The sequence below is a fragment of the Sus scrofa genome, chromosome 7, assembly GCF_000003025.6.
Source record: "Sus scrofa isolate TJ Tabasco breed Duroc chromosome 7, Sscrofa11.1, whole genome shotgun sequence".
Classification (NCBI taxonomy): Eukaryota; Metazoa; Chordata; class Mammalia; order Artiodactyla; family Suidae; genus Sus; species Sus scrofa.
The window spans coordinates 7651166-7667012 of NC_010449.5; the positions used below are offsets into that span (position 1 = coordinate 7651166).

The 15847-nt window shown below is 41.0% G+C and overlaps 1 protein-coding gene across 4 annotated transcripts in view; it reads right to left on the reverse strand.

Annotated features, from left to right (window-relative positions):
- The window catches only part of ELOVL2 (ELOVL fatty acid elongase 2), an 80647-nt gene continuing 65341 nt past the window's right edge, over nucleotides 542-15847 (reverse strand). For all 4 annotated transcript variants that reach the window (XM_021100180.1, XM_021100182.1, XM_021100179.1 and 1 more), the window contains one exon: nucleotides 542-3510. In XM_021100180.1, coding sequence (XP_020955839.1) covers nucleotides 3385-3510 — 126 coding nt within the window. In that variant the 3' untranslated portion in view covers nucleotides 542-3384. The remainder of the gene's footprint in view (nucleotides 3511-15847) is intronic.

Here is a 15847-nt window from a genome sequence, read left to right on the forward strand (position 1 = left end):
TAGTTTAGTCTCTTCTACGGACCCGGTGCTCCTCCCAGGTTATCTTACGCGGGGGGAGCAGTTTGTTATAACCTTTCTGTCCTCTGCTTAGATAACTGGTCTTAAATTTTTCTTATGAATGACCACTTTCTGAACTAGTTTAATTTTGTATATGAATGCTATGTACTGTTTTTGTTTTCCTACTTTTTTTTTTGGCGGCGGGGGCGGGGGGAGAGGCATCCCTGCAGCATGTGGAGTTCCCAGGTCAGGAATCATATCCAAGGCACGGTCAATGCCAGATCCTTAACCTACTGTGCCGGTCCAGGGATCGAACCTGTGTCCGAGGGCTCTCAAGATGCCATCCATCCCACTGTACCACTGAATACCATGTAAAGGTAACAATGTTACATAAAAGCTCCCTGCTTACTGAAATGAAGAATTAAACATCTAAAATTGCTAAAATAATACTTTATTAAAAAATTCCTGAGTAACAGGTCATTTGGAATAGCATGCAGAACACATTTTAACTTCTTTGAATCAAATGAAAAGAATCACAACATACTTTAGTGTAAAAATCAATTTATTATACAACAATCATACAGAATGCTTTTTATCTACAAAGAAAAATGGCTTCTCCTGCCTCCCTGGCCGCCCCAATCATGATACTATGTTCTTAAGACATAAGTACTTTTCAAGAAAAACCAAAAAAGTGATATCCTTATTTTTCAAATAAGGAAGTCCCCAGAAATATAAAATGATATGGAAATACTGGAAAGAACTAGACTGGTCTCTTATAAAGTGCTGGTCTGCTCATCATAGTAAATTGCATTTTGCCTTAAAATACTTTTCTGATGTGGAAGACTCCCCACCTCCCCAGTAGGATTAAATAGTATATAATTTGATGAGCTGAAATTTCCATATTTAATTCCATCAAGTAAACATTTTACTGTTTTTAGAAATTATAATAGATATACTTACAATATTCACTTAAATGTTTTCATTACTATGTGTAAGAGGAAATTCATTTGGAGGAAAAACACTTTCCTTCTTAAATTATACAGATTTTTTTTTTTTTTTTTACAGTTTTGCTTTAGGAAACTCACATGAAGAGTAAATGTTTAAAGTTGTTGCACCTAACAGGTGAAAATATTTACCTGCTTCAGTATTTGTGTATTTTTACAAGCTCTTGAATGGTTTAAGGCTATGTGTTTCATTTCTTCTCTAGAATTAAAAACTGACTGGGAAATAAGCATCCTCAACCCTCTAACTCAACTGAGCTTCAAAGTGTCAACTACCCAAATTTTTCCCTTTGATCAGAGAGGTTTCTGGCTGCCTGGCTGTTATCACTCGGCTGAAGGATGCTTCTCTCCTTGTTGTGCGGATATGAAGCCCTTCGGAGCCCCCCAGACTGCAGGTATAACTCCAAAGGGTGAGACCAGAGCCTCGCTGGTGGTGAAGAATAAGCTGGAGACGGTGATGTCTGCCTTCTCTCTGCATCTCACTTTCCCCTGCGCTGAGTGCACTCTGCTAAGAGATTCTAGCTCTCATTTGAGACATAAAGCTGAACAGCTGCTCCCAGTCTGATGTGGGTTTTGTCACAGAGGCGCAGTAGTAGTTACGCTCAAAGCCAGCCCTTGTTGGAACAGGTTTCTGGGAGAGGACGGTACTTGGGACTGGGCAGGGATTAAGCACCTAGAGCAAGTCAGCTGTAGAAAACGATTCCGAAAGATCCAAGAGTGAGGTTGGCCTCAGACAAGGTGTCTGTTCAGCAGGAATGGATCCACGGGCAGAGAAGGACTCACGGCCACGATGCCCTCGCCTGGAGCACTGGCCCAGGGTCAGTCACCTGTCAAAGAGTGGCCGGCATCTGGAGGGGCGTTTACAGAAAGAGCAGTCGGAAAAGTTAGTATATGGTCAGTGTCAGTGTACACGTCAGGACAAGAGTCAGTGTGGCTTTGTTTTCCTGTTTAAAAAGAAATTTTAAGACTAAAGCTTAGAAAAAAGGAATGGCCCCAAAGGACAAAAATTGTTTCCAAACAGACTGTAAGGGGTGGGGGCGATGGTGAAAATGCCTTTCTGGCACTTAGGCATCTGCTGTCAACGTTATGATCTAAAAACTTCCTAAACTAAGGGAGCAAAGACGACGAAGTGTCCAAGTTGGTGAATTATTTTTAGGGTACAGATATTCACCGAATCTTCAGAGAAGGTCCCCTTTCCATTCCCGGTACAATTTAAAAGTAAAGACAGTCCACCTCGGAGAGGAAGGAGGCAGGCTCTACTGCCTCCCGCTGCTTCTCAGCAGAGCTCCCATGACCCCAGGACGGACATGCCATTGGCCAAACTGGCACCTTTTACTGTGGCCCATTCCCAGCCGTGGCTGAGTGTCTGAACCTTCCTGAAGTCCTTTTTCTTCCTTTTTTTCCAAAAATGACCTGCAGCGAGCAATTGCAGGTGTTTGGGGATAAAATTCACAAGGAGGCTCCTAACAAATCATTGATGAATTCAATGAAGATTTTGCCCCACTGTGCTGTTATTTCTGGCTTATAAAGAGTCTGGTGGCACGTCATTCTAAGAAAAAGGGCCACGTGGACAGAGTCCTTGCTCAGAAAGGAAACGGGCAGCCAAATGCAGACCCTGCTGTTAAAACTGAGCATCGTGTCTGTCTGTACCCTAACCTCGGGCACCTTAACTGGGAGAAGAACTAAATTATGAGTAATTAAGGAAACCAAATGAAAACCAAGGAGCTGCTCCTACCCGAAGGCTTGAGCTAGGAGGGTTTGGCAGGTTTTTCTTCAAAGTTGGAAAAAAAAAAAAAAGCTTTATTACAATATCCCTAAATTGAGAACGAGGAGCAGTGAGCAGTTGTGGGAATGTGAGATGCCAGAGAGACAGCCTTCAGAGGAAAGGTTTCCATTTATGATCCCACTTTAGTATTTTCTGGGGTTGATTCCTAAAGGAATAGACTGATTATGTACTGACAATTATTGCTTAATATACAGATCAGAGCATACCCTGTATTTAGAAGATAATCCAACATTTTGTTTTAAACATTTTAATCTGAACTAAACTCTAACTTATTTGCAGACTTGCTGTGAAAAACAGTGCTCCAGTGGCTTTGTATACGCATAAGGCGCTACAGGGACGGGTTTCGGGGAGGGGTTAGGGCTGGGGTGGGGTCTGGATGGGAGAGAGACTGCACCAGTTGTGTCACCTTGATGCTGATGGAAGCTTTCAGTTAACAGATTAACCTAATAGCAATATATTAATACATTCCAGGTACAAATGATTTATAAACTCAAAAGAAATTAGTTTGTGCTAAAACATATATCACTTTCAATTCAGTCTTTGCTTTAAAACAAGCGAGTCTGTTAGGCTATTATATATGCTTTGTCTGGTGTTCCACCTTTATTGTGCTTTCTTGTTTATGGCTCCATTAGTCGCAGTGAAGTAGACTTTGGAAAAACCATTCTTAACTTCTTTCCCTGCAGGCGGCGCGTCCGTATCTTTCTTCATTGGCTTTTTTCGGTATGTCTGTTGGATGTGTACATGTTGAAGAGAAAAAGAAAAGGATGCTTTAATAAGGTCCTATCTATAATGTGACACATAGTCTAAACCAATGCCTGCTTTTGGTGGCAGTGAACTTTCCAGTAAGAATTCTTGTTTGTAATAGGACCGTTTTTAAGCTTCTGATTAAAATTAAAAATAGGGTAAGAATAAGACAAATGCATGAATTCCCCTGAAAAGTTGTTTCTTTCACCTTATCCACATTGGATTAGTATTTATATATTATGCTGTGGAATTAGCATTCAAATTATTCTGCATTACTTGCTTACTTGGAAAGAATTTTTTTTGGAATCTTTATTAAAATCAAGGTATAAGTGACATACAACATTAGATTAGTTCAGGTGTAGGACTGTGACATTTGTATATGTTGTGCGATGACACAAAAGTCTAGCTTACCATCTGTCATCACATACAGTCACAACATTTTTTCTTGTGCTGAGAACTTTTAAGATCTAATCACTCAGCAGCTTTCAAATGCGCAACAGTAGTAACTAAAGTCACCATGCTGGACGCGTCCTCCCCACGACTTATTGAAGGATATAATTTTTTGAAAATACAGTTAAAGTGGAACAGTGCCCTACTTTTAAAAGTACTAGGACCTGGGATTCTGGCTTGATTTGTGTTCTGCCATATCCTTCCTATCCTGACAAAATAGCTGAGTTGACTTTTTTTTTAAAGATAGTATCAACAAGGGTCAGGACTAAAAGTACATACTCAGCTCTAAAGCGCTAAGACTCCATTTGAACTAACATGTGGGGCCACAGCTCTGAGCACAACTGCCCGCTGCTGGGCTCCCACTTCCTTCAAGTCCCAAGAGGAATCCCTTAGCCTGCCTTCAGTATTTTGGGGGGGGGGGATTTTTTGTCCTATCAATGCTCGTTTCTTTAGAAATTCTCAAAAGAAACTTTTACCTCTTATACAAAGACAAAGCCGTGCCAGTCCAATTCCAGAAACACAAGAGCTGAAAAGCTGTCAAGAGTTCAGTTCCCACAGCTGTATGCTGTATAAAACCACTATGCACTTGCTGAAAGTCAACCTAAACTAAATAATCAGCATGCATTTGTGTGTGTGAAGAAGAAAATACAGTTGAGTACAATTTCAAAAGTAGTTTTGAATAAAACCATGTTCTCATGAAGCTTTCTATTTCCCCAGCCCACAAAGGAGAGCCATTTAATATCTACAGCCACCTGGGGCCTGTTACCGCTGCCATCAGCTCTTACATAGAGATGCTGTGACACTGCATATTGAAAATCTCTTCCATTTAAATTGTTAGTTAAAAAGAAAGTGACAGTAGGAAATTGACAGAACACTATAAACCAGCTATAATGGAAAAAATAAAAATCATTATAAAAAATGAAAAGAAAGTGACACTTAAGAAAAAGTCCATGTGATCTTTCCATACAGGTTGTGTTAAAAATTTTTTTTTCAGATAAACAGTCTACAATGTTGCAGTCACTGATATGGAAATAGTTTTTTAATATTAATATCTATAGTTTTTAATAGTAATATAAATAATCTTAATATTAAGTTCATTTAGCCCATGCTTTCCTCCATCCAGCCAAATTTCCTGGATCTGTGCTACTATACATAGTATTTAGCTTTCAGAGGTCACACTTTGGTAGCTGGTGCAAAAACATGATTCAAATGCATAGTATGTTTGGTGTCCCCACTGTGGTCCAGTGGGTTAAGAATCTGACTGCAGCAGCTCAGGTAGCTATGGAGGGGTGGGTTCAATCCCTGGCCCAACGCAGTGGGTTAAAGGATAGTTTGTTGCCACAGCTGCAGTGTTGCATCTGCAGCTCCGATTCAATCCTTGACCAGGGAACCTCTATACGCCCCAGGTGTGGCCATAAAAAAAAAAATGCGTAATACGTCTGATAAAACTTTATTATTTTTTAAATTTTTTAGTATAGTTGATTCACAATGATCTGTCAATTTCTGCTGTACAGCAAAGTGACCCAGTCATACATACACAGACATTCTTTTTCTCACATTATCCTCCATCATGTTCCATCACAAGTGATTAGATATAGTTTTCCGTGCTATACAGCAGGGTCTCATTGCTTATCCTCTCCAAATGTAATAGCTTGCATCTACTAACCCCAAACTCCCAGTCCCTCCCCCTCGGCAACCACGGGTCTGTTCTCCATGCCCATGTTTCTTTTCTGTGGAAAGGTTCATCTGTGTGATATATTAGATTCCAGATATAAGTGATATCGTATGGTAATGTCTTTCTTTCTGACTTACTTCACTTGAGAGTCTCTAGTTCCATCCACGTTGCTGCAAATAGCGTTATTTTTTTATGCCTAAGTAGTATTCCATTATGTATATATATCACATCTTCTTAATCCATTCATTTGTCAATGGACATTTGGGTTGTTTCCATGTCTTGGCTATTGTGAATAGAGTTGCAGTGAACATAGTGGGGCATGTATCTTTTTCAATGGAAGTTTTGTCCAGATATTTGTCCAGGAGCGGGACTGCTGGGTCATATGGTAGTTCTATATTTAGTTTTCTCTGAGGTACCTCCATACTGTTTTCCATAGCGCTCATACCAAATTACATTCCCTCCAACAGTGTAGGAAGGTTCCCTTTTCTCTGTGCCCTCTCCAGCACTTGTCATTTGTAGACTAATGATGGCCATTCTGGTCAGTGTAAAGTGGTACCTCACTGTAGTTTTGATTTGCATTTCTCTAATAATTACTGAGGCTGAGCATTTTTTCATGTGCCTGTTGGGCATCTGCGTGTCTTCTTTGGGGAAATGTCTATTCAGGTTTTCTGCCCATGTTTCAATTGGGTTGTTTTTTGGTTTTTTTTTTTTTTGCTGTTGAGTTGTAGGAGTTGTTTGTATATTTTGGAGATTGGGCCCTTGCCAGTTGCATTGTTTGAAACTATTTTCTCCCATTATGTACACTGTCTTTTTTTTTTTTTAATGGTTTCCTTTATTGTGTAAAAGCTTGCAAGTTTGATTAGGTCCTATTGGTTTATTTTTGTTTTTACTTCTATTGCCTTGGGAGCTAGACTGACCTAGGAAAACATTTGTATGGTTGATGTCAGAGAATGTCTTGCTTATGTTCTCTTCTAGGAGTTTGATGGTCTCTTGTCTTACATTTAAGTCTTTAAGCCATTTTGAGTTTATTTTTGTGCATGGTGCGAGGATGTGTTCTAGTTTCACTGATTTACATGCAGTGTCCAGGTTTCCCAGCACCACTTGCTGAAAAGACTTTTTCCTCTTTAATATTCTTGCCTCCTTTGTCGAAGATTAATTGACTACAGGTATCTGGGTTTATTTCTGGGTTCTCTATTCTGTTCCATTGGTCTGTACGTCTGTTTATGTTCTTACTGTAGCTTTGTAATATTGTCTGAAGTCTGGAAGAGTTATGCTTCCTGCTTGGTGTTTGTTTCTCAGGATTGCTTTGGCAACTCTGGGTCTTTGATAGTTCCATATAAACTTTTGGATTGTTTGTTCTAGTTCTGTGGAAAATGCCATGGGTAATTTAATAGGGATTGCATTGACTCTCTAGATTGCTTTGGGTAGAATGGCCATTTTAATGATAATTTTTCCAATCCAGGAGCATGGACTATTTTTCCACTTCTTTGAATCCTCTTTAATTTCCTTGATTAATGTTTTATAGTTCTCAGCGATATAAGCATTTCACTTCCTTAGGTTTATTCCTAGGTATTTAAGTTTTTTAAAAGGTATTTTTATATTCCTTTTCTAATATTACATTGTTAGTATACAGAAATGCAACTGATTTCTGAATATTCATCTCATATCCTGCTACTTTGCTGAATTCATTGATCAGATCCAGTAGTTTTTGTGTTGAGTCCTTAGAGTGTTCTATATGGTGTCATGTCATCTGCACAGAGTGACAATTTTACCTCTTCCAATTTGGATACCTTTTACTTCTTTTGTCTGATTGCTGTGGACAGGACTTCCAATACCATGTTGAATAAAAGCGTTGAGAGTGGGCATCCTTGTCTCGTTCCAGGTTTAATGGGAAGGCTTTCAGCTTTTCTCTGTTGAGTTTATATTGGCTGTGGGTTTGTCATGAATGGCTTTTATTATGTTAAGGTATGTTCCCCCTATACCCACTTTCGTAAGAGTTTTTATCATGACTGGATGCTGGATTTTGTCAAATGCTTTTTCTGCATCCATTGAGATGATCACGTGGTTTTTGACTTTTCTTTTGTTAATGTGGTGTATGATGTTGATTGATTTGTGTATGTTGAACCATTCTTGTGCACTTGGGGTGAATCCCATTTGGTTGTGGTGTATGATCTTTTTTTATATGTTGTTGGATGTGGTTGGCTAAAATTTTTTGAGAATTTTTGCATCTATATTCATCAAAGATATTGGCCTATAGTTTTCTTTTTAAGGAATATTGGTATTAGGGTGATGGTGGCTTTGTAGAATGTCTTTAGGAGTATTTCTTCTTCAACCTTTTGGAAAAGTTTAAGAAGGATGGGTATTTTCTTTGTATGTTTGTTAGAATTGGCCTACGAAGCTATCTGGCCCTGGACTTTTGTTTGCAAGAGTGTTTTTTACATACTCAATTTAATTTCTAGTGATTGGTCTGTTCAATTAATTTACTTCTTGATTTGGTTTTGGCAGGCTGTATGTCTCCAGAAAGTTGTCCTTTTATCTAGGTTGCCAAATTTGTGGTGTATAATTGTTTATAGTATCTCTTGTGGGTTTTTGTATTTCTGCAGTATCCAATGAGGTTTCTCTTTTTTCATTTATTACTGTGCTTATTTGAGTTCTTTCTCTCCTCTTTTTGATGAGTCTGGCCAGAGGTTTGTCGATTTTTTTTTTTTACCCTTTCAAAGAACCAGCTCTTGGTTTTATTGATTTTTTTTTCTGTTTTTTGAATCTCTATTTTATTGATTTCCTCTTGATCTTTATGATTTCCTTCCTTTTGCTGACTTTAGATTTTGTTTGTTCTTTTTTAATTCTTTTAGGTGGTGGGTTAAGTTCTCAAGTTGAGATTTTTCTTCTTTTTTGAGGAAGGCCTGTATTGCTATGAACTTCCCTCTAATCACTGCCTTTATGGCATCCCATAGATTTTGAATGGTTGTGTTTTAATTGTCATTTGCCTTGTTTTTTTTGGTTTGGTTTTTGTTTTTTTGTCTTTTTGCCATTTCTTGGGCCGCTTTCACGGCACATGGAGATTCCCAGGCTAAGGGTCGAATAGGAGCTGTAGCCACTGGCCTCCGCCACAGCCAGAGCAACGCCAGATCCGAGCCGTGTCTGCAACCTACACCACAGCTCACGGCAACCCACTGAGCAAGGCGAGGGATTGAACCTGAAACCTGTTCTTAGTCGGATTAGAGGTATTTTAAAATTTTTAAATTAAAAAATTTTTAAATTTCCCTTTTGATCTCCTCGCTGACTGGTTTTTTTAGAGCACATTTTTTCAGTCTCCATGTAGTCAGTTTTTTTCTCATTTCTTTTCCTGTGGTTGATTTCTAGTTTCATGCCATGGTGGTCACAGAAGACACCTGAAATAATTTCCATACTCTTCAATTTGTTAAGGTGAGTTTTGTGCCCCAGTATCTCAGTATCCTTGAGAATGTTCCATGTGCCCTTGAAAAGAACATAGATCCTGATTTTTTGGGATGTAATGTCCTGAAAAGGTCAATGAAGTCTAACTTTTCTATTGTTTCATTTAGGATCTCTGTTGCCTTACTGATTTTCTGTCTAGAGGATCTGTACATTGATGTGTAGTGGGGTGTTAGTCTCCCAGTATTATTGTATTCCCATCAATTTTTCCTTTTATGTCTGTTAGTATTTGAGGTAGGTATCTCAGTGCACTTATATTAGGGGCATATATACTGACATTTGTAATATCCTCTTCTTATGGATCCTTTGACCATTAAATAGTGTCCTTCTTTGTCTTTCTTTATTACCTTCATTTTAAAGTCTGTTTTGTCTGATGAGTATGAAACTCCTGCTTTCCTGTCTTTTCCACTCACATGAAATATCTTTTTCCATCCCCTTTCAATTTATATGTGTCCTTTGTCCTGAGGTAATCTCTTGTAGGCAGCATTGTTGTAGAGTCTTGTCTTTTTTTTTTCCCCCTACTCCAGTCTCTCATTCTAAGCCTTTTGATTGGAGAATTCAGTCCACTGACATTTAAGGTAAGAATTGATAAATGTGCATTTGTTGCATTTTTTTTTTTTGGTCTTTTCTAGGGCTGCACCATGGCATATAGAGGTTTCCAGGCTAGGGGTCAAATTGGAGCTGTAGCCGCTGGCCTACACCACAGCCACAGCAATGTGGGATCCGAGCCACATCTGTGACCTACACCACAGCTCAGGGCAACGCCAGATCTTTAACCCACTGATCGAGGCCAGGGATCGAACCTGCAACCTCATGGTTCCTAGTCAGATCTGTTAACCACTGAGCCACGACAGGAACCCCCTTGTTGCCATTTTAAACCTTGTTTTCTAGTTGATTCTGTTTCTCATTGTTCCTTTCTTTTTTTGGTTGGATGATTTCATTTTATGCTTGTGTCCTCTTCTTTATAGCATATGCGAATTTATTGTTTGGTTTTGATTTGTGGTTTCCCTGTTCTTCAAATGCTAACCCTTTCCTACAACTGCTTGCTGTAGATTGATAGTCACACAGGCTCAGACACATTAGAGTCTAGATTTTCTTACTTTCCTTCCCCACATTTTACAATTTTGATGTCCTTTTTTAACATCTTCATGTTTATCCTTTCACTGTTCCTTGTGTTCATTGTTGCTTTTACAGTTTTTTTTTTTGTTTGTTTTTTTAAGATCTGTGTACTGGCTTACTTAAGTGATTACTTTCCAAATAAGAGTTCCTCCTAGAGCCCTTTCAGTATTTCTTTCAGAATGGATTTAGTATTGCTGTACTCCTTTAGTTTTTGTTTGTTGGAAAAATTCTTTATTTTCCCTATTTTAAATGATATTCTTGCTGGGTGGAATATTCTAGGCTTCAAACTTTTTCCTTTTAGAATTCTGAATATATCTTGCCACTTGCTTCTGGCCTGTAGTGTTTGTGTAGAGAAATCAGCTGATGGCCTTATGGGGTTCCCTTATAATTAACGCTTTTTCTCTTGCTGCCTTTAGAATCCTCACTTTAGCTTTTGCCATTTTTAATATAATATGTCTTGGTGTGGGCCTGTTTGGGTTCAACTTGTTTGGGGCCCTCTGTGCTTCCTGTATCTTGATATCTGCTTCCTTTAGATTTGGAAAGTTTTCAGCCATAATTTTCTCACATGTATTTTCTTTTTTTTTTTTTGTGATGACTTCACAATGTATTTATTTATTTATTTATTTTTTATTATTATTTTCCCACTGTACAGCAAGGGGGTCAGGTTATCCTTAGATGTATACATTGCAGTTACAGTTTTTTCCCCCACCCTTTCTTCTGTTGCGACATGAGTATCTAGACATAGTTCTCAATGCTATTCAGCAGGATCTCCTTATAAATCTATTCTAGGTTGTGTCTGATAAGCCCAAGCTCCCGATCCCTCCCACTCCCTCCCCCTCCCATCAGGCAGCCACAAGTCTCTTCTCCAAGTCCATGATTTTCTTTCCTGAGGAGATGTTCATTTGTGCTGGATATTAGATTCCAGTTATAAGTGATATCATATGGTAGTTGTCTTTGTCTTTCTGGCTCATTTCACTCAGGATGAGATTCTCTAGTTCCATCCATGTTGCTGCAAATGGCATGATGTCATCCTTTTTTATGGCTGAGTAGTATTCCATTGTGTATATATACCACCTCTTCCGAATCCAATCCTCTGTCGATGGACATTTGGGTTGTTTCCATGTCCTGGCTATTGTGAATAGTGCTGCAATGAACATGCGGGTGCATGTGTCTCTTTTAAGTAGAGCTTTGTCCGGATAGATGCCCAAGAGTGGGATTGCAGGGTCATATGGAAATTCTATGTATAGATTTCTAAGGTATCTCCAAACTGTTCTCCATAGTGGCTGTACCAGTTTACATTCCCACCAGCAGTGCAGGAGGGTTCCCTTTTCTCCACAGCCCCTCCAGCACTTGTTATTTGTGGATTTATTAATGATGGCCATTCTGACTGGTGTGAGGTGATAGCTCATGGTAGTTTTGATTTGCATTTCTCTTATAATCAGCGATGTTGAGCATTTTTTCATGTGTTTGTTGGCCATCTGTATATCTTCCTTGGAGAAATGTCTATTCAGGTCTTTTGCCCATTTTTCCATTGATTGATTGGTTTTTTTGCTGTTGGGTTGTATAAGTTGCTTGTATATTCTAGAGATTAAGCCCTTGTCAGTTGCATCATTTGAAACTATTTTCTCCCATTCTGTAAGTTGTCTTTTTGTTTTCTTTTGGGTTTCCTTTGCTGTGCAAAAGCTTTTCAGTTTGATGAGGTCCCATGGGTTTATTTTTGCTCTAATTTCTATTGTTTTGGGAGACTGACCTGAGAAAATATTCATGATGTTGATGTCAGAGAGTGTTTTGCCTATGTTTTCTTCTAGGAGTTTGATGGTGTCCTGTCGTATATTTAAGCCTTTCAGCCATTTGGAGTTTATTTTTGTGCATGGTGTGAGGGTGTGTTCTAGTTTCATTGCTTTGCATGCAGCTGTCCAGGTTTCCCAGCAATGCTTGCTGAATAGACTTTCCTTTTCCCATTTGATGTTCTTGCCTCCCTTGTCAAAGATTAATTGACCATAGGTGTCAGGGTTTATTTCCGGATTCTCTATTCTGTTCCATTGGTCTGTCTGTCTGTTTTGATACCAGTACCACACTGTTTTGATGACTGTGGCTTTGTAGTATTTCTTGAAGTCTGGGAGAGTTATGCCTCCTGCTTGGTTTTTGTTTCTCAGGATTGCTTTGGCGATTCTGGGTCTTTTGTGGTTCCATATAAATGTTTGGATTGTTTGTTCTGTGAACAATGTCCTGGGTAATTTGATAGGGATTGCATTGAATCTGTAGATTGCTTTGGGTAGGATGGCCATTTTCACAATATTGATTTTTCCAATCCAGGAACATGGAATATCTTTTCATTTCTTTACATCTTCTTTGATTTCTTTGATTAAGGTTTTATAGTTCTCGGCACATAGGTCCTTTACCTCTTTGGTCAGGTGTATTCCGAGGTATTTGATTTTGTGAGGTACAATTTTAAAAGGTATCATTTTTTTGTATTCCTTTTCTAATGTTTCATTGCTGGTATACAGAAATGCAACTGACTTCTGAATGTTAATCTTATATCCTGCCACTTTGCTGAATTTATTAATCAGTTCAAGGAGTTTTGGGGTTGAGTCCTTAGGGTTTTCTAGGTATAGAATCATGTCATCTGCATACAGTGACAGTTTGATCTCTTTTCCTATATGGATGCCTTTTATTTCTTTTGTTTGTCTAATTGCTGTGGCTATCACATGTATTTTCAATTCTCCTTTTTCTTCTCTTTCTGGAATCCCTTTATGTGTAAATTGGCCAGCTTTATATAATCCCATGGATCTCTCATACTGCTTGCATGCTTTTTTTCATCTGGTTTTCGGTCTGCTGTCCTGATTGAGTGATTTTCACTACTCTATCTTCCAAGTCACTAATTCATTCCTCTGCATGATTCATTCTGCTCTTCAGTGCTTTTAACTTCAGCTTGCGTCTCTACAAGTGAATTTTCTAATTTTTCCTGACTCCTCATGTTTTCTGGTTCCTTTCTAAAGTAATTACTATTCATAGTCACTCTTAATTCCTTCACTATTTTCACTGTGTCCTTTTTTAAACTCAGTGTCTGTTGGGCTACAGAGGTCTGTTTCATTGTTTGCTCCTGCAGGGGAATTATCTTGTTCTTTTAACCGGGAATGGTTCCTGAGCTTCTTCATTTTGCTTTTATTTTTCTTACTGTGTGAGTTTAGGGGAAAAAAAAAAACTACTGTAGTCTTGGAGGGCAATTTTATGAGTGCCCCTGGGTATTTTCTGAGGGCTTACAATTTATTTTTGGCATGAGGTTTTGTTTTCTGCTTTTGAGGGCCACACTCATGGCATATGGAGGTTCCCAGGCTAGGGGTCTAATCAGAGCTACACCTGCGGGCCTATGCCACAGCCACAGTGCCAGATCTGAGCCACGTCTGTGACCTACAACACAGCAGTGCCAGGGATTGAACCCACAACCTCATGGTTCCTAGTCATATTCATTTCCACTGCACCATGATGGGAACTCGTGGCATAAGGTCTTGGATGCCTGCTGTCTCTTTCCTCAGTGTGTGCAGGCTGTATCCCCTTCATACGGTGCTGTGTGTGCTTCCAGGGAGATGGAGGCAAGGGGCAGGGCTAGCAGCCAGTGCCTGGTTGCTGGGCCCTTGACAGTGGCAAGGACCTCTGGGAAGGTGGCTCAGGCTGCTCCTAGCTGCAGGGCCCTGGGAAGTGGCGATGCCCCTCAGGCAGGTTCAGGTGGCATGTAGAGCATGTGGCAGGGGCAGCAGCAGGGCGTGTGTTCCCAGTGGAGTGAGAGCAACAATGGTGGTGCTTAGTGGCAGTGCCCTCCTCTGTGCTAACTACTGCGGTGACTGGGGCTGTAGGTGGTACCTGTTCACAGACTCCTAGTGATGATGGACCCATGCCCATCTCCGCCACACTTAGCCCGAGGAGGCACCGCAATACGTAGCCTGTGCAAGAGGCGCCTAGCCACCCACAGCCCCGCCCTCTGAGAGAGTGCAGAGAAACATACCTCTATGGGGGGCCACCACGACCATGGCGCCTCGCCTCTCCCACAGGCCCAGATCTCCTCCTGGGTTCTCTCGGCGGGGGCGCTCTGCTCCCCAACCCTTGACACACTACTCTCTAGCCCCCCAGGCTGTCTCCCCCGGCTGACACGCTCTCCCTGGAACTGAGCCCTGGAGCCTGCGTTTCAGCGTCCAGCCCGCTCCCGGGTGTCTCAGGCTGTACTGATGCTCTGGCGACTCTCTCTGCTCTGCCACGGCTGCTGCACTTGTCCCTGAGGCCTGAGGTCTCGCCATCTCAGTTGCTCTCCCTGTCAGTTAGGTGGCTTCCCAGGGGGTGGGTTCCTTTCCTCGTAACAGCTCCCTCTCAGGAGTGCTGGGCCCATCCTGATTCCTTTCTCTCTCTCTTCCTCTTTTGTTCCCCCTTTTGTACCACCCAGATATGTGGAGGGTTTCCTGTCCTTTTTGGAGGTTCAGCAGGTGTTCTGTGCGAGTCTTAAATGCAGAGGGCCATTCTGATGTGTTCCTGGGAGAAGGCGAGCACCATGTCTCACTCATCCACCGTCTTGATCCGGCTCCTCTGATAAAACTTTACATGCAGGCGCTGAAAGGTGTTTAAGAAAATGCCCACCAGGAAAAGCAGCAAAATTACAACCAAATGCTAAACAACCTTCCACCTAATGCAATGGAAACTTTCAAAAAGACATCTTGCTCTAGAAGACAAAAGAGGCCACATCAAGAGGTAGGAGGGGCGATTACATGATATAAATAACCCCCTATCTGCCAGGTGGGAAGCCCACAGACTGGAAAATACCTATCACAGAGACTCACCTACAGCAGTGAGAGTTCTGAGCCCCACATCAGGCCCCCATGCCTGGGGATCTGGTATTGGGAGAAAGAGCCCCCAGAGCATCTGGCATCGAAGGCCAGTGGGGCTTGTGTGCAGGAGCTCCACGGGACTGGGGGAAACAGAGATCCCATTCTGGAAAAGCACACACAGACTTTCATGTGCACTGGGTCCCAGGGCAAAGCAGAGGCTCCATAGATAGGAATCTGAGTCAGACCTGACCGCAATTCTTAGAGGATCTCGTGGGAAAACGGGGGGTGACTGTGGCTTGTCGTGGGGGAAGACACTGGAGGCAAAGCTCTCAGGAATGTTCATCAGCATGTGTTCCTCTAGAGGTGGCCCATTTTGGGAAAATCTGGCCCTACCCATCAGTGCTGAGGAGCCCCAGGCCAAACAATAATCCTGATGGGATCACGGCCCCACCCATCAGTAAACAGGCTGCCTAAAGACCCCCCCAGCCACACAGCTGCCTCTAATTTCAACCAGAGACAAAGTCCCACCCACCAAAGGGATAGGAATCAGCCCTACCTACCAGTAGGCAGGCAACCCCCCCATCAGCAAGCCCCCGTACTGATGTCAGCCACAATGGCAGCAGACATCTGACATAAGAGAGGCTACAACTTTATTGTCTGCAAAAAAGGTGACCACACCAAAAACCTATAAAAAAAAAAAAGGCAGAGAACTATAACTCAGATAAGGGAGAAAGAAAACTCCCCAGAAAAACAGCTAAGTGATCTGAAGATTATCAGCCTCCAGGAAAAAGACTTTAGACTGATGTTG